This window comes from Aristolochia californica, unplaced genomic scaffold (genome assembly GCF_029961685.1).
Source record: "Aristolochia californica isolate CCGP_79_NKW_82.1479 unplaced genomic scaffold, dmAriCali1.0.hap1 SCAF_6, whole genome shotgun sequence".
NCBI lineage: Eukaryota > Viridiplantae > Streptophyta > Magnoliopsida > Piperales > Aristolochiaceae > Aristolochia > Aristolochia californica.
This window is the reverse complement of record NW_027182257.1, coordinates 1,126,247-1,142,271: the sequence shown is the minus strand read 5'-3', so window position 1 is coordinate 1,142,271 and position 16,025 is coordinate 1,126,247. Positions and strand designations below refer to the sequence as shown.

The window sequence follows — 16,025 nt, the reverse complement described above, 5'->3', positions numbered from 1 at the left end:
GCCGAGTGTTCTCACTCGAGCGCGTCTTGTTTGCGGAATTTTTCGACACGTTTAGCCGTTTATGGTTTACTTTTAATTAAATACACAGACTATCGAACGGATGAGAACAAAAGTTGAGATCATCCAACGGTGAAAAAGTTAATCTTTTCGGTGCCTTTAAGATGATACAAGTTAAAGACCAAGGTGACGTATAAGAGCAGACTGCAACTCCGAGAGAGAGAGAGAGAGAGAGAGAGAAGAAGAGAGTCTCTCCGTTGTAAACTTCTCCAATCGTTCTATCGCATTCTTCAAGTTCAAGGTACAATTTATCTCCAAATTTTTCTTTTTCTTATTTTCTATGATGAGTTTTCCCTGGTCAGTGGTTTTGAGTGGTGGAAATTGTGATTTCTTTCAGTTTGTCTGAGTAATTTGTTGAATTTTGATGCTTTTTGTGGGAATACTTGTTTGTGTGGGACTTGGGTTGGTAGAATTGGTTGCAGAACCGCCGGAAGATTTGTGCTTGGTTCTTCTGAATGCATGTGTTTGTGACATAGGTCTTCTTTTCAGTACCAGACATTGAGTTTATTGGATCGGTGAACCTTTTTTTTTTTTATCTTTTTTATCTAGCTTCTTCTCCGATTTTATTTGTGGCTTTCCTGCTCAGCTTGCTGTGTTTGCTGGGTATGATCGCGAGCGAATGGTGGTCTCTTGTTCATAATTTTACTTGTCTTATAAAAAATTCTGATGCTTTTCGGGACTTTCTGGATTTTGTACTCTTAATGGTTTTGGAATTCTCAGAAGTTGGAATGTTTGGAATTTGTGCAGGTTTTTCTGTGCCGACGGCCCTTTGGAACCTGATAGAGATTAGGGTTTCCCTTTGGTGGCTCGACAATGAGTGACAATCTAATGGAGAAAGTTAGTGCCTTTGGCGAGCGCTTGAAGATTGGTGGGGCTGAGGTTGGTAGGAAAATGTCAGCTGGCATGACATCCATGAGCTTCAAAATGAAAGAGCTCTTCCAGGCACAAAACCAAGCGGACAAGATTGTTGAAGAGGCAACATCCGAGAACCTGGATGAACCTGATTGGTCTACAAACTTAGAAATTTGTGACATGATCAATACCGAAAAGATCAACAGTGTCGAATTAATTCGTGGTATCAAGAAACGAATCATGTTGAAAAATCCCAGAGTTCAGTATTTAGCTCTAGTATTGTTGGAAACGTGTGCTAAAAATTGTGAAAAGGCTTTCTCTGAGGTGGCAGCTGAGAGAGTCTTGGATGAAATGGTGAAATTGATTGATGATCCTCAAACTGTAGTCAACAACCGGAACAAAGCTCTTATTTTGATAGAAGCATGGGGAGAATCAGGGAATGAGCTTCGCTATTTACCAGTTTATGAAGAAACATATAAGGTATTGAAGTTCTTATATGGTTATGAAGCATTAATGTGCAAATTGTTGTTATTCTCATTATTACTGTTTTGGGTCATTCTTTTTATTTTATACTTATGTTTTTTGTGTTGTCTTTTTCTAGAGTTTGAAGTCAAGAGGTATTCGATTTCCTGGGCGTGATAATGAGAGTTTGGCACCTATATTTACTCCAGCACGCTCTGTTCTGGAGTTAGAAACAGATATGGGTGTGTTTCCACAGGCCCCCACTGAGGTTGCACCTCAAAGTTTTACTCCAGAACTGACAAAAGAAGCATTTGATGTTGCTCGGAACAGTATTGAACTTCTTTCTACAGTTTTATCGTCTTCTCCACAGCAAGATGTTTTGATGGTAATTTAGTTTTATTTGATAGTGTTATCAAATTATAGATATTCCAGCGAAAATATTTTAGAGAGCTGACCACCATATACCTCAAGGTACATGTGGAAAAGAATGGGTCATGGAGTTGGAAATTTGAACTTATTTTGACTTCTGATGGAAGTAACAAACATAATACTTATGCATTTGCATAAAAAAGTAACACTTTATCAGATGTTTCAAGTGATATGACCTTTTTATAAAGAAAAGATGTATATCTAAACTTTGTTGTAGAAAAAAAAAGTATATTCAGATCATTTATCAGCTTATTGCTGCCATACTGTTGATATTGATGCAGTATCGAGATTTTCACATCCTTGTCTGCTTGTGAATGTGGAATGAACAGAAAAAATAGGACTGCAGTTTTGAAGTGCTATAGAAACTAACATGTTTAAAAGAATCTATCTTTTTGTTGTTATTCTATTCTATTCTTTCTTTGTACAGTGGTTAATACATTAATTACCCTTGGCCCAGGTCAGGATTAGTTTCTGGTTCTTAGGCTTATCTTATTTTCCGGTAACAGGTCAATGCCCAAAAAAAACGAAACTGTAGAATTTACTTTTCTACATGAGGCCTATATTAAAGTCGGAAGGAGTGTTGTTCATTACTGCGGTTTCCTTTCGATAAGGTTTGGTTTCTTAAAGCTGACTAGCAGTTATTTTTGTAATAGAAATGCTTTGCATATAACTATTATTTGGAAAGCTTATTCGGTGAACCACTTTGGTGGACATCAAAGGCTCTTGTTCACACTCTAAAAGGTACAAACATTCTCACTTTGAGGTCATTCAAACTGTTTTTGTGGTAGCAAGAGGACTTCTCTCTTGTTCTTTATCTATTTATTCTCTTTCTGCTGGAACCATCAACATCTTTCTAAAACCTAATGTCAGAAAATAAATCTTGCCAAAATCACCCATCTGAAAACCTAATTATCACTGGGAGTTAAGTCTCAATATCAAGGGGTTTTACAAATATAGAACCAAAAAAACCCTCAATTATTTTGCTGTTTGAGTATTTTCTTTGTTTGTTTGTCTCTTCATTAGATCATTCATTTCAATGAAAGAAAACAATGCATGGAAGAGATGGAAATAAAAGACGAAAGAAAGTAGGAGACCTGGTTGGTCCACTACAAATTTGACCCTTGAATGGGGCCTGCCACCAGCACTGTATCATCTTTATTTATTTTTTAAACACTGACAAGGAAGGTAACTTTGAACAGGACAATTAGAAAAAATGAATCCATATTGATATTAGCTCATGGACTTAATGTAGAAACTGTTGGAGACCATAATTTCATGATTTTTCTAGTAAGCTGGGGAACCTCAAGGTTTAGATCTTGGAGCTACAACTCTTTTTCTAGTGCTCAATATTTGGTTCTTGAATATTTGTGTCTCTGTAGAGAATAGAAGGTTTTTTCTGTGAAATAGGTGAAGCCTTTCTATGTCAGAAAGAAGGATGATAGCTTATTTCAAATCATTAACATGCTGTTTGAGCCATTTTCTAAGTTTCATAAATAAATCAAAATATTTTTACCAAAGTGGTGTCTGAAGTTTCAGTTAATGGAAGGAGAGAGAAAATTGAGCTTTTCTTTCAGTACGCCAAAGTTGCAGAACAAGTTGCCCAAAAGTGCCCATGCTTATTTTGATAGAGACTCGGAATCAACTCCTATACAACCTGGCATCCAAACAGTATCTTGATTGTCTCTGTGCATTACCTCTATAGCCCTCCTTGGTTTTGAGTAACACATGGATCTTGTTGCAAGTTTGTGAAAGACAGTCTAGTTTCCTTGTGCCTTTCAAGCATTACATTGATGTGAATACCTTGTTCCCCATTTTTTTGACCTTGTACATCTAATTTAAATATTAAGTGTCAGATACAGATGTATTTGCTGGAGTTCCTGCTGACCATCATTAACAGATAATTTGACATGATCAATAATTTTTATTTCTGTCTCTAGGTGTCTGATTTCTGATATTAATTTATAGGTTGGCTGGAATGCTTTAATTATCTTCATCATACTTTGCTTTAAATGAACATGTACAATAATAAGTAGTACCCATCTCACTTTCTTTAGAAAAAAAAAATATACTGGTAACATGTTGTGTATCGGTTTCTTGGTGGCCCTTTATGTTCTCTTTCTTTCTAACCCCAAGGCAATTTTAGTTGTAGTTTGCATGGTTTTTGCCCAATTTTCTGGTTATGTAGTTGCATGGTTTGCTCTTTGTGGTGATTACTTCTTGCTTTGAGGTCCAATGGTCATCTCATTGTGGAGCTTGATGATCTTCTGGGACAACTTCATATGTTTTCATTGACATGATTCAAGTTGCAACCCTCAGAAGGAAAGATTAGGTTCATCCAGTAAAGTAAATGCTCTGGCATCTGGGATCCGTTTAATTGACTTTTTTTTTCCAACATGCAGGATGACTTAACAACGACTCTCGTGCAGCAATGCCACCAATCACAGTTCACAGTCCAAAGAATCATAGAAACAGCAGGTGACAATGAAGCCTTACTCTTCGAAGCACTGAATGTGAATGATGAAATCCAGAAGGCCCTCTCCAAATATGAAGAACTGAATAAGCCTTCAGCAACTTCCACAGAGCCAGAGCCTGCCATGATACCTGTTGCAGTGGAACCTGATGAATCTCCTCGCATGGGTAAGGAAGAAGCTTTAATTAGAAAACCTGCAGGATCTCGAACTCGTGGGGGAGAAGAGGATATCTTAGATGATCTTGATGAGATGATATTTGGAAAGAAAGGTAGCTCGTCGGACGGCCAGGGCCCCAAGAAGCAGCAGCAGAAAGACAATGATCTCATTAGCTTTTGATGTTTCACCCCCATCTCATAGATTGTAGGTCTGTGGATATTGAAACTTATAAAAGCTGCTTATTATCAGAAATACGTCAAGAGTGATGGCTCATTGGTTTTAGGGCACTGGGTGTTGGTTTACAATTTTCCCTTTTACATTGTTGATTTGGATGTTAAAGATGAGCAAATACTTGAACCGATTTGTGTAAATTCTTAACCATGTTACTGGTATATGGTAAAAAGACAACACTAGATCTCGTCCTGTCTGTGTTAAGAGTTGTTTGTGCCCGCAGTGGGGGATCCTCTTACAACTTATACTGGGAAATACTTAGAAACAGAGGCTAAACTGTGTCTTCTCTCCCCTTTGGAAGTAATGATGGGTTGAAGGAGAAAATTGCCCTAAATAAAAAGGTGGAGTCCCAAGAGGAGAAACAGAGGCTAAACTGTGTCTTCTCTTGCTACAATGGTTGAAATGTGAATTCAGTTCAACTAAGTAGTTAAACCTGGTAAATCAAATTTTCAATGGACTTGACACTACTAGAATTGAGGTAAATGCCAGCTCGATTTTCCTGGTGATCTAATGTCACCAGAGAGATCAAGGTTCTCTACTAATTTCCACATCCCCATCACTATATGCAGATGTAGATTCGACTCACACAGAAGGGAGAAAAAAAATCAGCAAAAAGGCAAAATATTTTAATGGATTTGGAAGTCGCCAGTTGCCAGTTGCCACAAGCATAAGCCCGAGCTCGCTGCCAATTGAGAAGAAGACAAGCAATTTATATTATTTTTCTTCGAACCAGGTTCCACGACAAAACCAGAGCGCTTCTCTATAATATATGTTGCATGCACGAGGTTTTCGAATAATCGCACTTCTCCATGCAATTAAATAAACCCCGTTTGCTCTGTTATCTTCCACAAACATGTCATACTTTAACTGTTTCCCCCATTCTCACGTTGGATGATTCAAAACTTTGAATCACGTTCACATTTTTCTAAATCTCCTGTACCATTTCTTGTTTACCAGGAAAACGTTGCCATGGATGGAGTCCACACGGCCGTTGCTTTCTTGCAGACAACCTACTCGACGATTTGCTATTTACTGGGTTCCACATTCTCACGTTGGATGATGGAAAATTTTGAATCACATTCACATTTTTCGAAATCTTAATCATGATTATTGCTTACCAGAGAACGTTGCGATAGATGGATCCAATCTGTCGGGTCGAGTCGACTCAGTTTTGGAATTCTTCACGCCGTTGCTTTCCTGCAGACAACCTGTTCGATGATTTGCGCAAATGGAGATAAGCAGCGGATTCTGATGTCGGGGCGAGCTTGAGTTGACTCCCACCCAACCAACATATTCATCACTCTCCCTGCAACTTTTCCGTTCCCGTTCGCACGCCGTTTTATCCTCAAAATCCTGGATTGAAACGCTGATTATATTTTGTTAATCTTTGAATGATTCCTGGCCATGAATGCAGTCTCGGCTGATCCGTCTCGTCTCCACTTTCAGTGGGGCTTCTCGACGATGACCAGTGCTGAGTGGCAGTTGGAAAGTCGGGAGCTTCGTTTTGTTTTGTTGCTCCCCGCCTCGTCTACGTGAGCATCATGACGAGAGGACTCGACAGCCTTTAGGGTCTCTTCTGAAATCACAAAACGTGTAGACGACCACGTATCTCCATGTGCTCATAGCCTAATCCTTTACCATATGAATACCAAAAATAAATGGATCTTTATTTAAATCAATGTTTATATATTTTATCTATATTTATAGTATTTTTAAAAAATTAAAATTTTCAGTTATTAATGTCAAACACCTAGCGAATACTCTCGAAAAAGACCTATTAGAGACCGAAAAACACAACACTTAACCAAAGTGGATGGAATCACTCTGACACCCACCGTTCTCGGGTTCATTATCGCTTCTTCTAGGATTTGAACACAGAATTCTGATACCATGTCAAACTTCTAACCAATACTCCCGAAAAAATCGACCTATTAGGGAACGGAAAGAACTACTCTGACAATTAAATGGTATAATTAGGGATTTTTTTATGGGATAACACGATAAAAAATATTTTTTTATAAAAATATAATTTTAATTTTGAAATATTTTCTTGCATTTATGTTTATTTATTATTTTTATAATTTAATATTAGAGAAAGATTTAAAAAAATTCTCTCTGTGATGTGAAAATATTCTCATCTCTTAAAATTTAACCATAAATAAATCTAATTAGATAAACACATTTTTACATGCATTTTTCTATGATTTCTTGACTTAAAAATTATAATAAAATCAAGTATAAAATGTCTATATTTTTATTGAAATTTTAATTTTGTAAAGATGACATGTACATATTAGAACCCTAGGCAAACTGACCCAATTCAGGGTGGCCTTAAAATAGATGTTATGATGGTTTGCCCTTAAATGGGTCCCTTGGTGCTGGAGTGCTTCTTTTCTATCATCTTTTCTCAATCCATTCTCCACTGCTTCCAATTGCAGGGTTAGGATTTACAAATCGGTGGGACCTACTTGTAGTGGATAAGGTGGACATGACCCACCGATGTGAAATAATTTTATCAATTAAAAAATCTGGGCTTTCCCATCTCGTGGTCTAGTTTTCAATATCTCGAATCATATGATGTTGAATGGATTAGAGGAAAATGGACGGTTGTGATCATGGATAGAAGACTAGGAGAGGAGAGTTCATGCAAGGGAAAGGCGATTAGATCAGATAACGTATCACGTTTCATGTGGAGGTGTAAAATCAGTGAAACGGGATGTACGCTTTGACCTGACAGACAAGTGTAGCGGGTGCTCGGAATTGGATTTTCTCACTCTCTCTCTTCTTCTGGGTTCTGCCGCGGTCTGCTGTAGTCTGCTGTAGTCTGCTGCTGCCACTTCTCTCACTGGCTCTCATCCTTGAGCAGAAAAAACCAGTGGAAACGCCACATGCAGTGCTGAAAACCCTAAACCAGAACCACTCGTCTTTCTCGTGTTGCTTTGATTGTCGTCTCTCTGGTTTCAGTGAACCGGAAAGACCCAGAACACCAGAGCTTTTCTTTCTTCGTGAACGTTGGATCCTGGGTAGGAGTCCGTGTGCAAGCATCGGTTTTTGGTAGCTCTGGTTGCTTCGTTTTTTTTTTTTTTTGGGATTTTATCCGCTCATGTTGAGAAGAGTCTTTGTTTCAGGAATCCCAGTATTCGGGTTGGACTCGGTTAGTGTTTTTGGAACTGCTGCTGGACGACTTTGGTGAACCTTGTCATAGGAGTTATCGATCTTTTGCTTCTCTGGAAACCCATCTGTAAAAACTTTTTTTTGGTGGTCTCGGAGCCTATGCTTATGCATTTTGGTTTTCTCATGTATCAATGAGTTGTCCGTCCGTTAATGTTCTTGGGGGAAATGGGTTGCTGTTTCTCGCATTTGGCGGCGAAGTTTGCCTTCTTCCCGCCGGATCCGCCGACGTACAGTGTCAAGACAGAGGAGGACGGGAGAGTGGTGGTTTCGGGTATTCCTCACGACAGTTCCACCGATGTTCTTCTTGTTGACACCAAGCATGGTAACAAAATCGTTGCTTTCTATCTGAGAAACCCGTATGCTCGCCTGACGGTGCTCTACTCGCACGGCAACGCAGCGGATCTCGGCCAGCTATATGATCTCTTCGTGCAGCTCAAGGTTAATCTCAGGGTTAATTTGATGGGGTCAGTTGCTGTTTTTACTACTTCTCAGTACCTGTTTCATCATTTTTTTTTTCTGTTGACTGCTGCCCCCCTTTTACCACCGTCATCCAGTTTTTACCGTATCTTTGAAGTTTGATTATACTGCTAATATCAGTTCTTGCTCGAAATTGTTGGTTTGTTTTGTTTTGATCATATGTTGAAGGAAGGATGTGATTTCTTTCGAGGTTTCTCAATGGTTTTTATGTTGGATGATTCTTTTTTTATTTCTCTGTTCTCTTGTAGTTTAAAATGGTTTTTGTAACTGTTTTCCTTTTGGCTATTCTTTGAATCGATTTAATGATGTTGTTTCTCTGTGATTCTGGTTCTTCCAAACCTAAAAAGTTTTTCCTGCTCTGGTTTAAGATGGTTTTGGGGGAATTTTCCTTTCGACGTGTTATTTGGATCAAGTTGATGATAGTGAAACTGTAATTCCGGCTTTTCCTGTCACATGAAGTCACAGCTTGCTATTTTTTTCCAATGGAAATTCTTCTGCGCTTTCTTTTACTTTTTCACCGTCATTCTCGTAGTGGGTACTTGAGCCCGTAAAAGTACTCATTATCTCTCTGTTTTTTCTTCGCCTCCTTCTTGGTGAAAGGTCTCTTTCCGAAATGTAGTAATTTGCTTTTCTTCACCATCGCTGTCATTTTACTTTATTAATCTTCTGTATTCTCTCTCATCGTTCATTTGTTGTTCGTACAAGGTGAATTGTAACGTGCTCAACTTGTTGCATTTGAAAATAACATTTTTTTGTTCGTCGGAAAGGAAGTCGTCTTTGAACGACCATCTTCGATTTCTGTATATATGATCAACTTGTCTCTTTGTGTGTTTCTTGCTTAATCCTGTTAGACCTGTCGATGTCATCAGCTTTCACTTTTACCTTTAGCTTTCGACTGTGAAGGATCGTTTGTCACGGCTCTCCTCTGGTTTTGAACCAGTCGAAGCCTCGGATACTGGGATTTTAAGCAGTCTCATCTATCGTTACGATATGCTTGCTTTGCTTTTTCATAAATGTTGTTGTGTTGCTTAATAATGTGATGGGACTTTATCTTTTTAATCTGTCTTCTTTTAGATCCAGTTACAGGGTTCATATGTCACGCCGCGGATTGTTTTATTTACTGATCGAATATATTTTCCTGGTTGATTAAGTATTGACTGATATATATTTTTTATGAATTTTTCACACATGGAAGATTTTGTCATCAGTTTACATATGTTTCTTCAATAGGCATCGCCTGTTTCACTTATTTCTGTTCTGTTTTTATGAATTTGTCACTGTTTTTAAATTATAGCTTAAGTTCTGTATTCTCTATTTCAATTAAACTGGGTAATGTGTGTAGGAATATTTTGTCATTCTTTAACTTTTTCTTCATTGAAGATCACGTTTTTTTCTGGAAATCATGATTCATGGATTTATTAAATTTTTAATGCCATTATGAACTGCTTATCCTTGCTTTCTCCTCCCAAGAAAAAGAAAAAAAAAGCAAGCTGTTTGTTCATGTGGGGCTGTGTGTTTCTTGTATATGTGCCACTTTCTTCTACTGATCTCTGATTCTTTTTTTATATGTAGATACGACTATTCTGGTTATGGTGCCTCAAGTGGTAAGGTATGTTTTTTCCTCCTTTGTCAGTTCTCTTTTGTGCTTATTTTGTTGAAAATTTGGTTTTTCTATGGTTTTTCATTCACTCTCTTTTCTGTCTGTCTTTATTCTGCTGCACTTATTGATGTACTTACACTAATCTGTTGGACAAGAGCAACTTATACCGACTTCTGTTTCATTTGTGGGCTCAGCCAAGTGAGTCCAACACATATGCAGACATAGAGGCAGTCTACCAATGCCTGGAGACCCAGTATGGTGTTAGCCAAGAGGACTTGATATTGTATGGGCAATCTGTAGGTAGTGGACCAACATTGCACTTGGCAGCTAAGTTGCCTCGGCTGAGAGGCGTTGTTCTCCACAGTGCAATACTTTCAGGCCTTCGTGTACTCTGTCATGTTAAGTGCACCTTATGCTTCGACATTTACAAAGTATGTCCTGTTATAAAAGCCATTCTAATCACCATTCGTATATTTTTCTAGTTTTTTCTATTATGGAATGCTAAGGTGTATCTTTCAATTGCAGAACATCAACAAAATCACCAAAGTCAAGTGCCCAGTACTTGTTATACATGTGAGTATTGAAAACCTTTACTCCTTTCTCTGTCATTCTTATATTGGTAACTATGTTTGATTGTATATTATGAAGTAATAATAAGCACAACTGTCTCTTTGCAAATTAGTTTTGTGGTAGCCAGAGTCTATTTCAGTCAGCATGTCTCTGTTTATTAGTTAACAAGACGGATGTCAAAGAAACATTCATGTTTTCTTTCTTGAGGTTGAGGCATTGCGTAATGAAATAAGTGATTTGCTTCAATAATTTTACTGTATAAGTTTAATGTTGATTCTGCAGATATGTTGTTAGCAACTAAACTTAAACATGAATAGGCTAAAGCTTGATTGGTGAATTAGAGATCGTCCTGGATTTAGTTATTCATTTTTTATGGCTTCGCAGAAGGCCTCACAGAAACCTAATTAAAGATTATAGATATGGTAAAAAGCTAGCAGTGATAGGAAATAAACTATTATAGTCGTGGAGGGCCTCGGAGCCTATATTATCTGGAATCTGAAATTGCTTAAAAAAAAAAAAGCAGTATTCTGAAATAAAATTGGTAAATTACTAATTGTTGACGTTATCCAGAATGGCATAAAAGTTCAGGTCCCAAGATATGACAAATCAACTTCTATGAAAAATATTTGGAGTCTGCTATAGATGACTGTAGGAGAGTACCAGATTTAATTTGGGTTTATTAAAGTGTTTATTAATGTTCTGTGAGTTTTACATTATATATTTATTTTCCAACAATCAGTAGTTCAGGTCACTTGAGAATATCATGTTAAGAGTATAAATAATGTTGTGCAAGAGATGATCTATGAGAGAGATTTGTAAGAGATGGTTTAGTGAATACATGCTCTCATGAAGAAAGGCATAAGAAACCTAACTTTTTACCTACTTGGGTTTAAAAGATGTATTAGCATCATCTAAGTTATCACTTAGTTAAATTATTGAAAATAAAAAAATGGGACCATAAAGAATGAGTCTCAGAGGCAAAGTTACCTTCTCAACCAGATAGGCCAAGCCTGATATGACTGGTCTAGTTCCAAGTTGACTAGCCATGACTCATATAACACTTGAAAAATTCTCCTAAATGAATTCGTCCTTTTGCACATCTTCGTATAGTTCAATGAGAAACAATTGCATTAGTATCATATGAGGCATTTATTTTTGCACCTTTCAATATTGACAAAAAGAGTAGAAGCTGAGAGATGATTTTATTTGGTTTAGACCTTGAACCGTTTGTTGGTCTTTCTTGCGGTAAGTGTCTGACAACAATGGAGCCTTTTGATAGTAGAGACTAATGTGCTTCTATATATAAACTTGAAATTTGGTGAGGGCTGCAAGGTTTTTCCTAATTATAACAGCTTTAAAGATGCATTACTTCACATTTGTTCGTTTTGTGGATGGGGTACTTGTGAATGAAAGAAGCGTTTAGGAGAGCATTTATCAAGAAACTGTTTGCTGTCGTATCAAATGCTCATGAGATTTATGTACATGTTTGCTCCTTTTTTATTTTTATGAGTGTAAAACAGCCTTCTCGATGTTGTTCCCACTAACTACTGGCAAAGATCTCTGTTCATCTCTTAAAGGATTCAGATGCATTTTCTGATGATTTGCTACAAATTTAGACTGGTTATGAACAGCTATAACCTTAGTTGAATTTAATTTTTAGCTTAAAATTTTCAGTGCTTGTTGTGTGCTAATCAACTTTAGCCTTCTGGGACGATAATTGTAACTTTTTGTTTTTGTCCTTATCTTCCTTTCCTTTGTTAGAGTGGGAAAACCTAGCAAAACAGGCAAAAGCTGTATGTTTTTAAAATCAATTTAACTGTTTTGTCATGGCTATCTGCAGGGCACTGAAGATGATGTAGTAAATTGGTTTCATGGGAATGGACTATGGCAATTAGCAAGAGATCCATATGAACCCTTATGGATCAAGGGAGGTGGACATTGCAACTTAGAGCTGTACCCTGATTACATTCGCCACCTTAGCAGATTCGTTCTGGAGATGGAGAAAATAACCACTGCCACTCGACTCAAAAAGATCAGACAAGACCTTCAGGGACCAACAAATACTTGTTTGCCAAATATATGTTGTTGTAGATTAAAATTCAAAAGACCCAAGTGTCTAACATGCCCGAAATGCCCGAAGTGCCTAATGTGCTCAAAGTGCCTGAAGTGCTCGACGTGCCTAAAGTGCCCAAAGTGCCCCAAGTGCCCTAAGTGCCTTAAGTGCCCCAAGTGCTTTAAGTGCTTTAAGTGCCCTAAGTGCCCTAAGTGTCCCAAGTGCCTGAAGTGTCCCAAGTGCTTGAAGTGTCCCAAGTGCTTGAAGTGGCCCAATTGCCTGAAGTGTCCCAAGTGCCTGAAGCGTCCCAAGTGCCTGAAGTGTCCAAAACCAGGATGTATTACAATATCTTGCTGGCCATGTGATTGTTTTTGTTGTGAAGGAAAAACGAGTTGTTGTTCATGTTGATTTGTGATGTTTGTTGTACAGTAATCATGAAAGAGTTACTAACTTTTCCTTGCAGGGAAGTGTCACTGATGTAATAGGTGGAAGAGAATTGGTGAGCAAGGGGCTGTAAGAAACAATCTGTAGGGATAAGAGAAAAGCTATTTTTCTTGATTTTGATGTTGTACTTTCCATGACCTTTCAAGGGGAATATCTTTTGTTATCTCTTGTGCATTCCATCAAGCTTTTTTCACAGGGAATTGAAGAACCAGTCTTGCCAAAAGCAAAACGAAACCAGGTATGCAGCTGTGGAAACACTCCAAGCATGACTTGAAAATTTTCTGCAAATTGCTGTTCTTGATGTCTGATCAGATACGTGATCGTCTTTCCTGTTTGTTCTCTCTCCTCTCCCCCGGCAATGCCCCTGTCCATGCAAAACACCAAATAGCTCTTCTCTACGGTCACCGAGTTGCTTTCTACAGGATTGCCTCAAAAGGTGTGCTATTCTTTCGACATTTTTTGGGAAACGTTTGAGCAACCCCCTGAAGGGAATCGTACTTTCTGAAAGACGAGCTTCCCCTTCCAACGGTCCCTTTCAGTAGTGGTAAAAGAAGTGAAGTAGCTCCAGAAATCCGAGCAGCAGCTTCAAGAAACTCCCAACTCCTTCGTACCTTGTTCCAGCAAAAGCCCAAGCATTTGCAACCTAAAGCATTGCTTTGTTTCTGCAAGGCTGAACTAAGCTTGGAATCTGACCACCTAGCCAACCTCCACAAATGACCCAGAAAGGCTTCGTGATGGATCATCGTTGTAATCTGTTCGTCGATTTCTAGCTATCTATCTTGTGAATCAGAACAGCAGACAAGTTGGGTTAGGAGGTTTGAGTCGACCCTTTCAGTGAGATCCGGCTAGGATTTTCCATCCTAGAAAAAAGAAAAAGAGAAAACCCCTAGAAAAAAAAAGAAAAACTGAAGGATTACAAAGAGAAGAAAAGAAATTTTTTTGCCTAATCCAACAAAAGGGTAGACATTTTCCTGATGTTCCAAAAAAAATTTATTTCAGTAAATCCCAAACCATGTGTTTGAGTGTTAGAATTCCAAAATCACAAGAAGTGTCTTAGTATGATGTTAACTAGTCAATAAAACGAGAAGGGTATGGTGTGCTTACCGTGTGAACCAAATCGTTTGACAGAAGCCTAGGGTGGGTTCACCAATTCTCCTTTGACTACGTTTGTTCTTCTGAGGTGACGTGCTTCCTAGCCTACCCAAGATTAAGTGGAAACCGTGTATCCTTAGTCAAATTTTGGAGAAAAAAAAATCTTATTTTTTAATTATAGTTGTCTACGAATAGTCTAACATGGATTAATAAGAATAAATATGTTAAATTTATTAATTAAGAAATAGACTAATCATTTTGGAATAGGTTTTTGGATCCAATTTCGTAGTCTACTCTCGTCTCATACGACTTCTTAGAATAGAATAGTTACTTCTTTCCCTTTCCTGTCCTTAAAACAAACTTGACTTTAGCAAAAATGGTAAGAAGCGTGTTTTTATGTGAATTGTCACAATTTTTTTTTTAATTTTATGATTTTTAAATATTTTTATTATTATTCTATTTATATATCCAATTATTCATTCTATGTATATATAGGAAAATAAATCATATATAATTTAATTATTTTATATATTGATATATTATATAGCAAATGAACTCATATATGTTAAATAATTTTTTTATTCTATTTATATATAGTTTAAAAGTGTTAAATTTAAAATAAAAATACAGAATTAAAAAAATTAGTGGTTTCTGAAATTTTCTCGTTTCATGCATAAATAGTTTTTACGACATGTGAGGGCAATCAGCATTATTCCACATCGCATGTGACAGGTTGGAAGGCACGTGCTAGGACCAAAGCCGTTAAGTGGGGTCCTAAAGGTCGAAAAATAGGCCCACACGTGAACAGGGGCTTGATGTGGGCCCCAGTTCAAGCTTTTTTACCAGACGTGGAGACACGACCGAAGTGGCGCCACTCGACCAAACGTCCCTGCAACGCGGTTTGCGCCGGAACAGCGAATCTTGATTCCGTTTCGCCACCACTACTAGCGCAAATCATAGCAGTCCAGATAATCAACCCTGTATGTTCCGTATTTAACGAAAATGCCCCTATGTAAAATGACCAAAATTTCGCTAAACGGTAAAAGACAAAAGTACCACTCTATGATTGTGGTCACTCTTTATTAGTCATTTTCCACTCCTTCCAAAAAATGACATAAATTACTTCTATTTCTCTTTAAATTTCTATTTAAATGTAAATTCTAACATTTTTTAAATCTCAAGTAAATTTATTAAACCTGAAAATAAAGATTTGAACTACATGAGAATTTTTTTATTAATTTTTATCTAAATTTATTTAATAATTTTTTAAAGGGTAATGTATCGTTTTATTTCTTTCGACCGAAAGGTATGTTTGGAACTCTATAAAAAAAAGAAAATAAATAAAAATTTACCATTATTATTCTAAAAAATAGTTAATATTTTTTTTAAAATATTATCTCATTTTTATTAAAAAAATTAAAATAATAATAGATAAATTCTCATTTATTCTTCTTTTCTAGGGATTATTTATTTAATAATCGTTTAAAGGGTAATGCATCGTTTTATTTCTTTCGACCGAAACCCTTAGGGTCTGTTTGGAACCCTATAAAAAAAGGAAAATTTACCATTATTATTTAATAATTTTTTAATTATTATCTCATATTTATTTAAAATATTAAAAATAATAATAGATAAATTCTCATTTATTCTTCTTTTCTAGGGTTCCAGACATACCCTAAGCTTCTCATTTTACTGAAATTCCTTTTATAAGGGGGGACAGGGCACGACACCCACCCCTGAAACGATAGGACCTCATTGAGTCTCAAGAGACTCGTGGATGTTCCATTTTGGTAGTCCAAACGCGGTGTTTGTGGCAACAATCCCGCTACCAAAGCAAAAAAACAATAAAAAAAATGCAAAGGCCAAGGCCATCGTAATGATGCTTTCCCACATTGGCCGGCCATCCCTACTCACTACCCCCAAAAGTTGGCGTGATTTCATAAATTACATTCTATGC

General features: G+C 37.2%; 2 protein-coding genes across 2 annotated transcripts; both read left to right on the top strand.

Moving 5' to 3' along the window:
* The first annotated feature begins 207 nt into the window (after positions 1-207).
* On the top strand, positions 208-4,840 carry LOC137934548 (TOM1-like protein 1). The gene is made up of 4 exons (XM_068778963.1): positions 208-298; positions 805-1,389; positions 1,511-1,756; positions 4,200-4,840. Exons 2-4 carry the CDS (start codon positions 871-873, stop codon positions 4,605-4,607), a joined length of 1,173 nt encoding a protein of 390 aa, XP_068635064.1. The 5' UTR covers positions 208-298; positions 805-870; the 3' UTR covers positions 4,608-4,840.
* Positions 4,841-7,400: 2,560 nt separating this feature from the next.
* On the top strand, positions 7,401-13,155 carry LOC137934427 (uncharacterized). The gene is made up of 6 exons (XM_068778751.1): positions 7,401-7,681; positions 7,787-8,296; positions 9,882-9,918; positions 10,104-10,340; positions 10,435-10,482; positions 12,320-13,155. The coding sequence occupies exons 2-6, from the start codon at positions 7,983-7,985 to the stop codon at positions 12,938-12,940; spliced, it is 1,257 nt and encodes a 418-aa protein (XP_068634852.1). The 5' UTR covers positions 7,401-7,681; positions 7,787-7,982; the 3' UTR covers positions 12,941-13,155.
* Positions 13,156-16,025: the final 2,870 nt, after the last annotated feature.

Bases quoted from the DNA above. Each gene is read 5' to 3' on its own strand.
- LOC137934548 (XM_068778963.1), top strand. From the start codon at position 871: ATGAGTGACAATCTAATGGAGAAAGTTAGTGCCTTTGGCGAGCGCTTG. The intron at 1,390-1,510 runs GTATTGAAGTTC...GTCTTTTTCTAG, and splicing joins TTTATGAAGAAACATATAAG to AGTTTGAAGTCAAGAGGTAT. The intron at 1,757-4,199 runs GTAATTTAGTTT...TCCAACATGCAG, and splicing joins CACAGCAAGATGTTTTGATG to GATGACTTAACAACGACTCT.
- LOC137934427 (XM_068778751.1), top strand. From the start codon at position 7,983: ATGTTCTTGGGGGAAATGGGTTGCTGTTTCTCGCATTTGGCGGCGAAG. The intron at 9,919-10,103 runs GTATGTTTTTTC...TTGTGGGCTCAG, and splicing joins ATGGTGCCTCAAGTGGTAAG to CCAAGTGAGTCCAACACATA. The intron at 10,341-10,434 runs GTATGTCCTGTT...TTTCAATTGCAG, and splicing joins TATGCTTCGACATTTACAAA to AACATCAACAAAATCACCAA.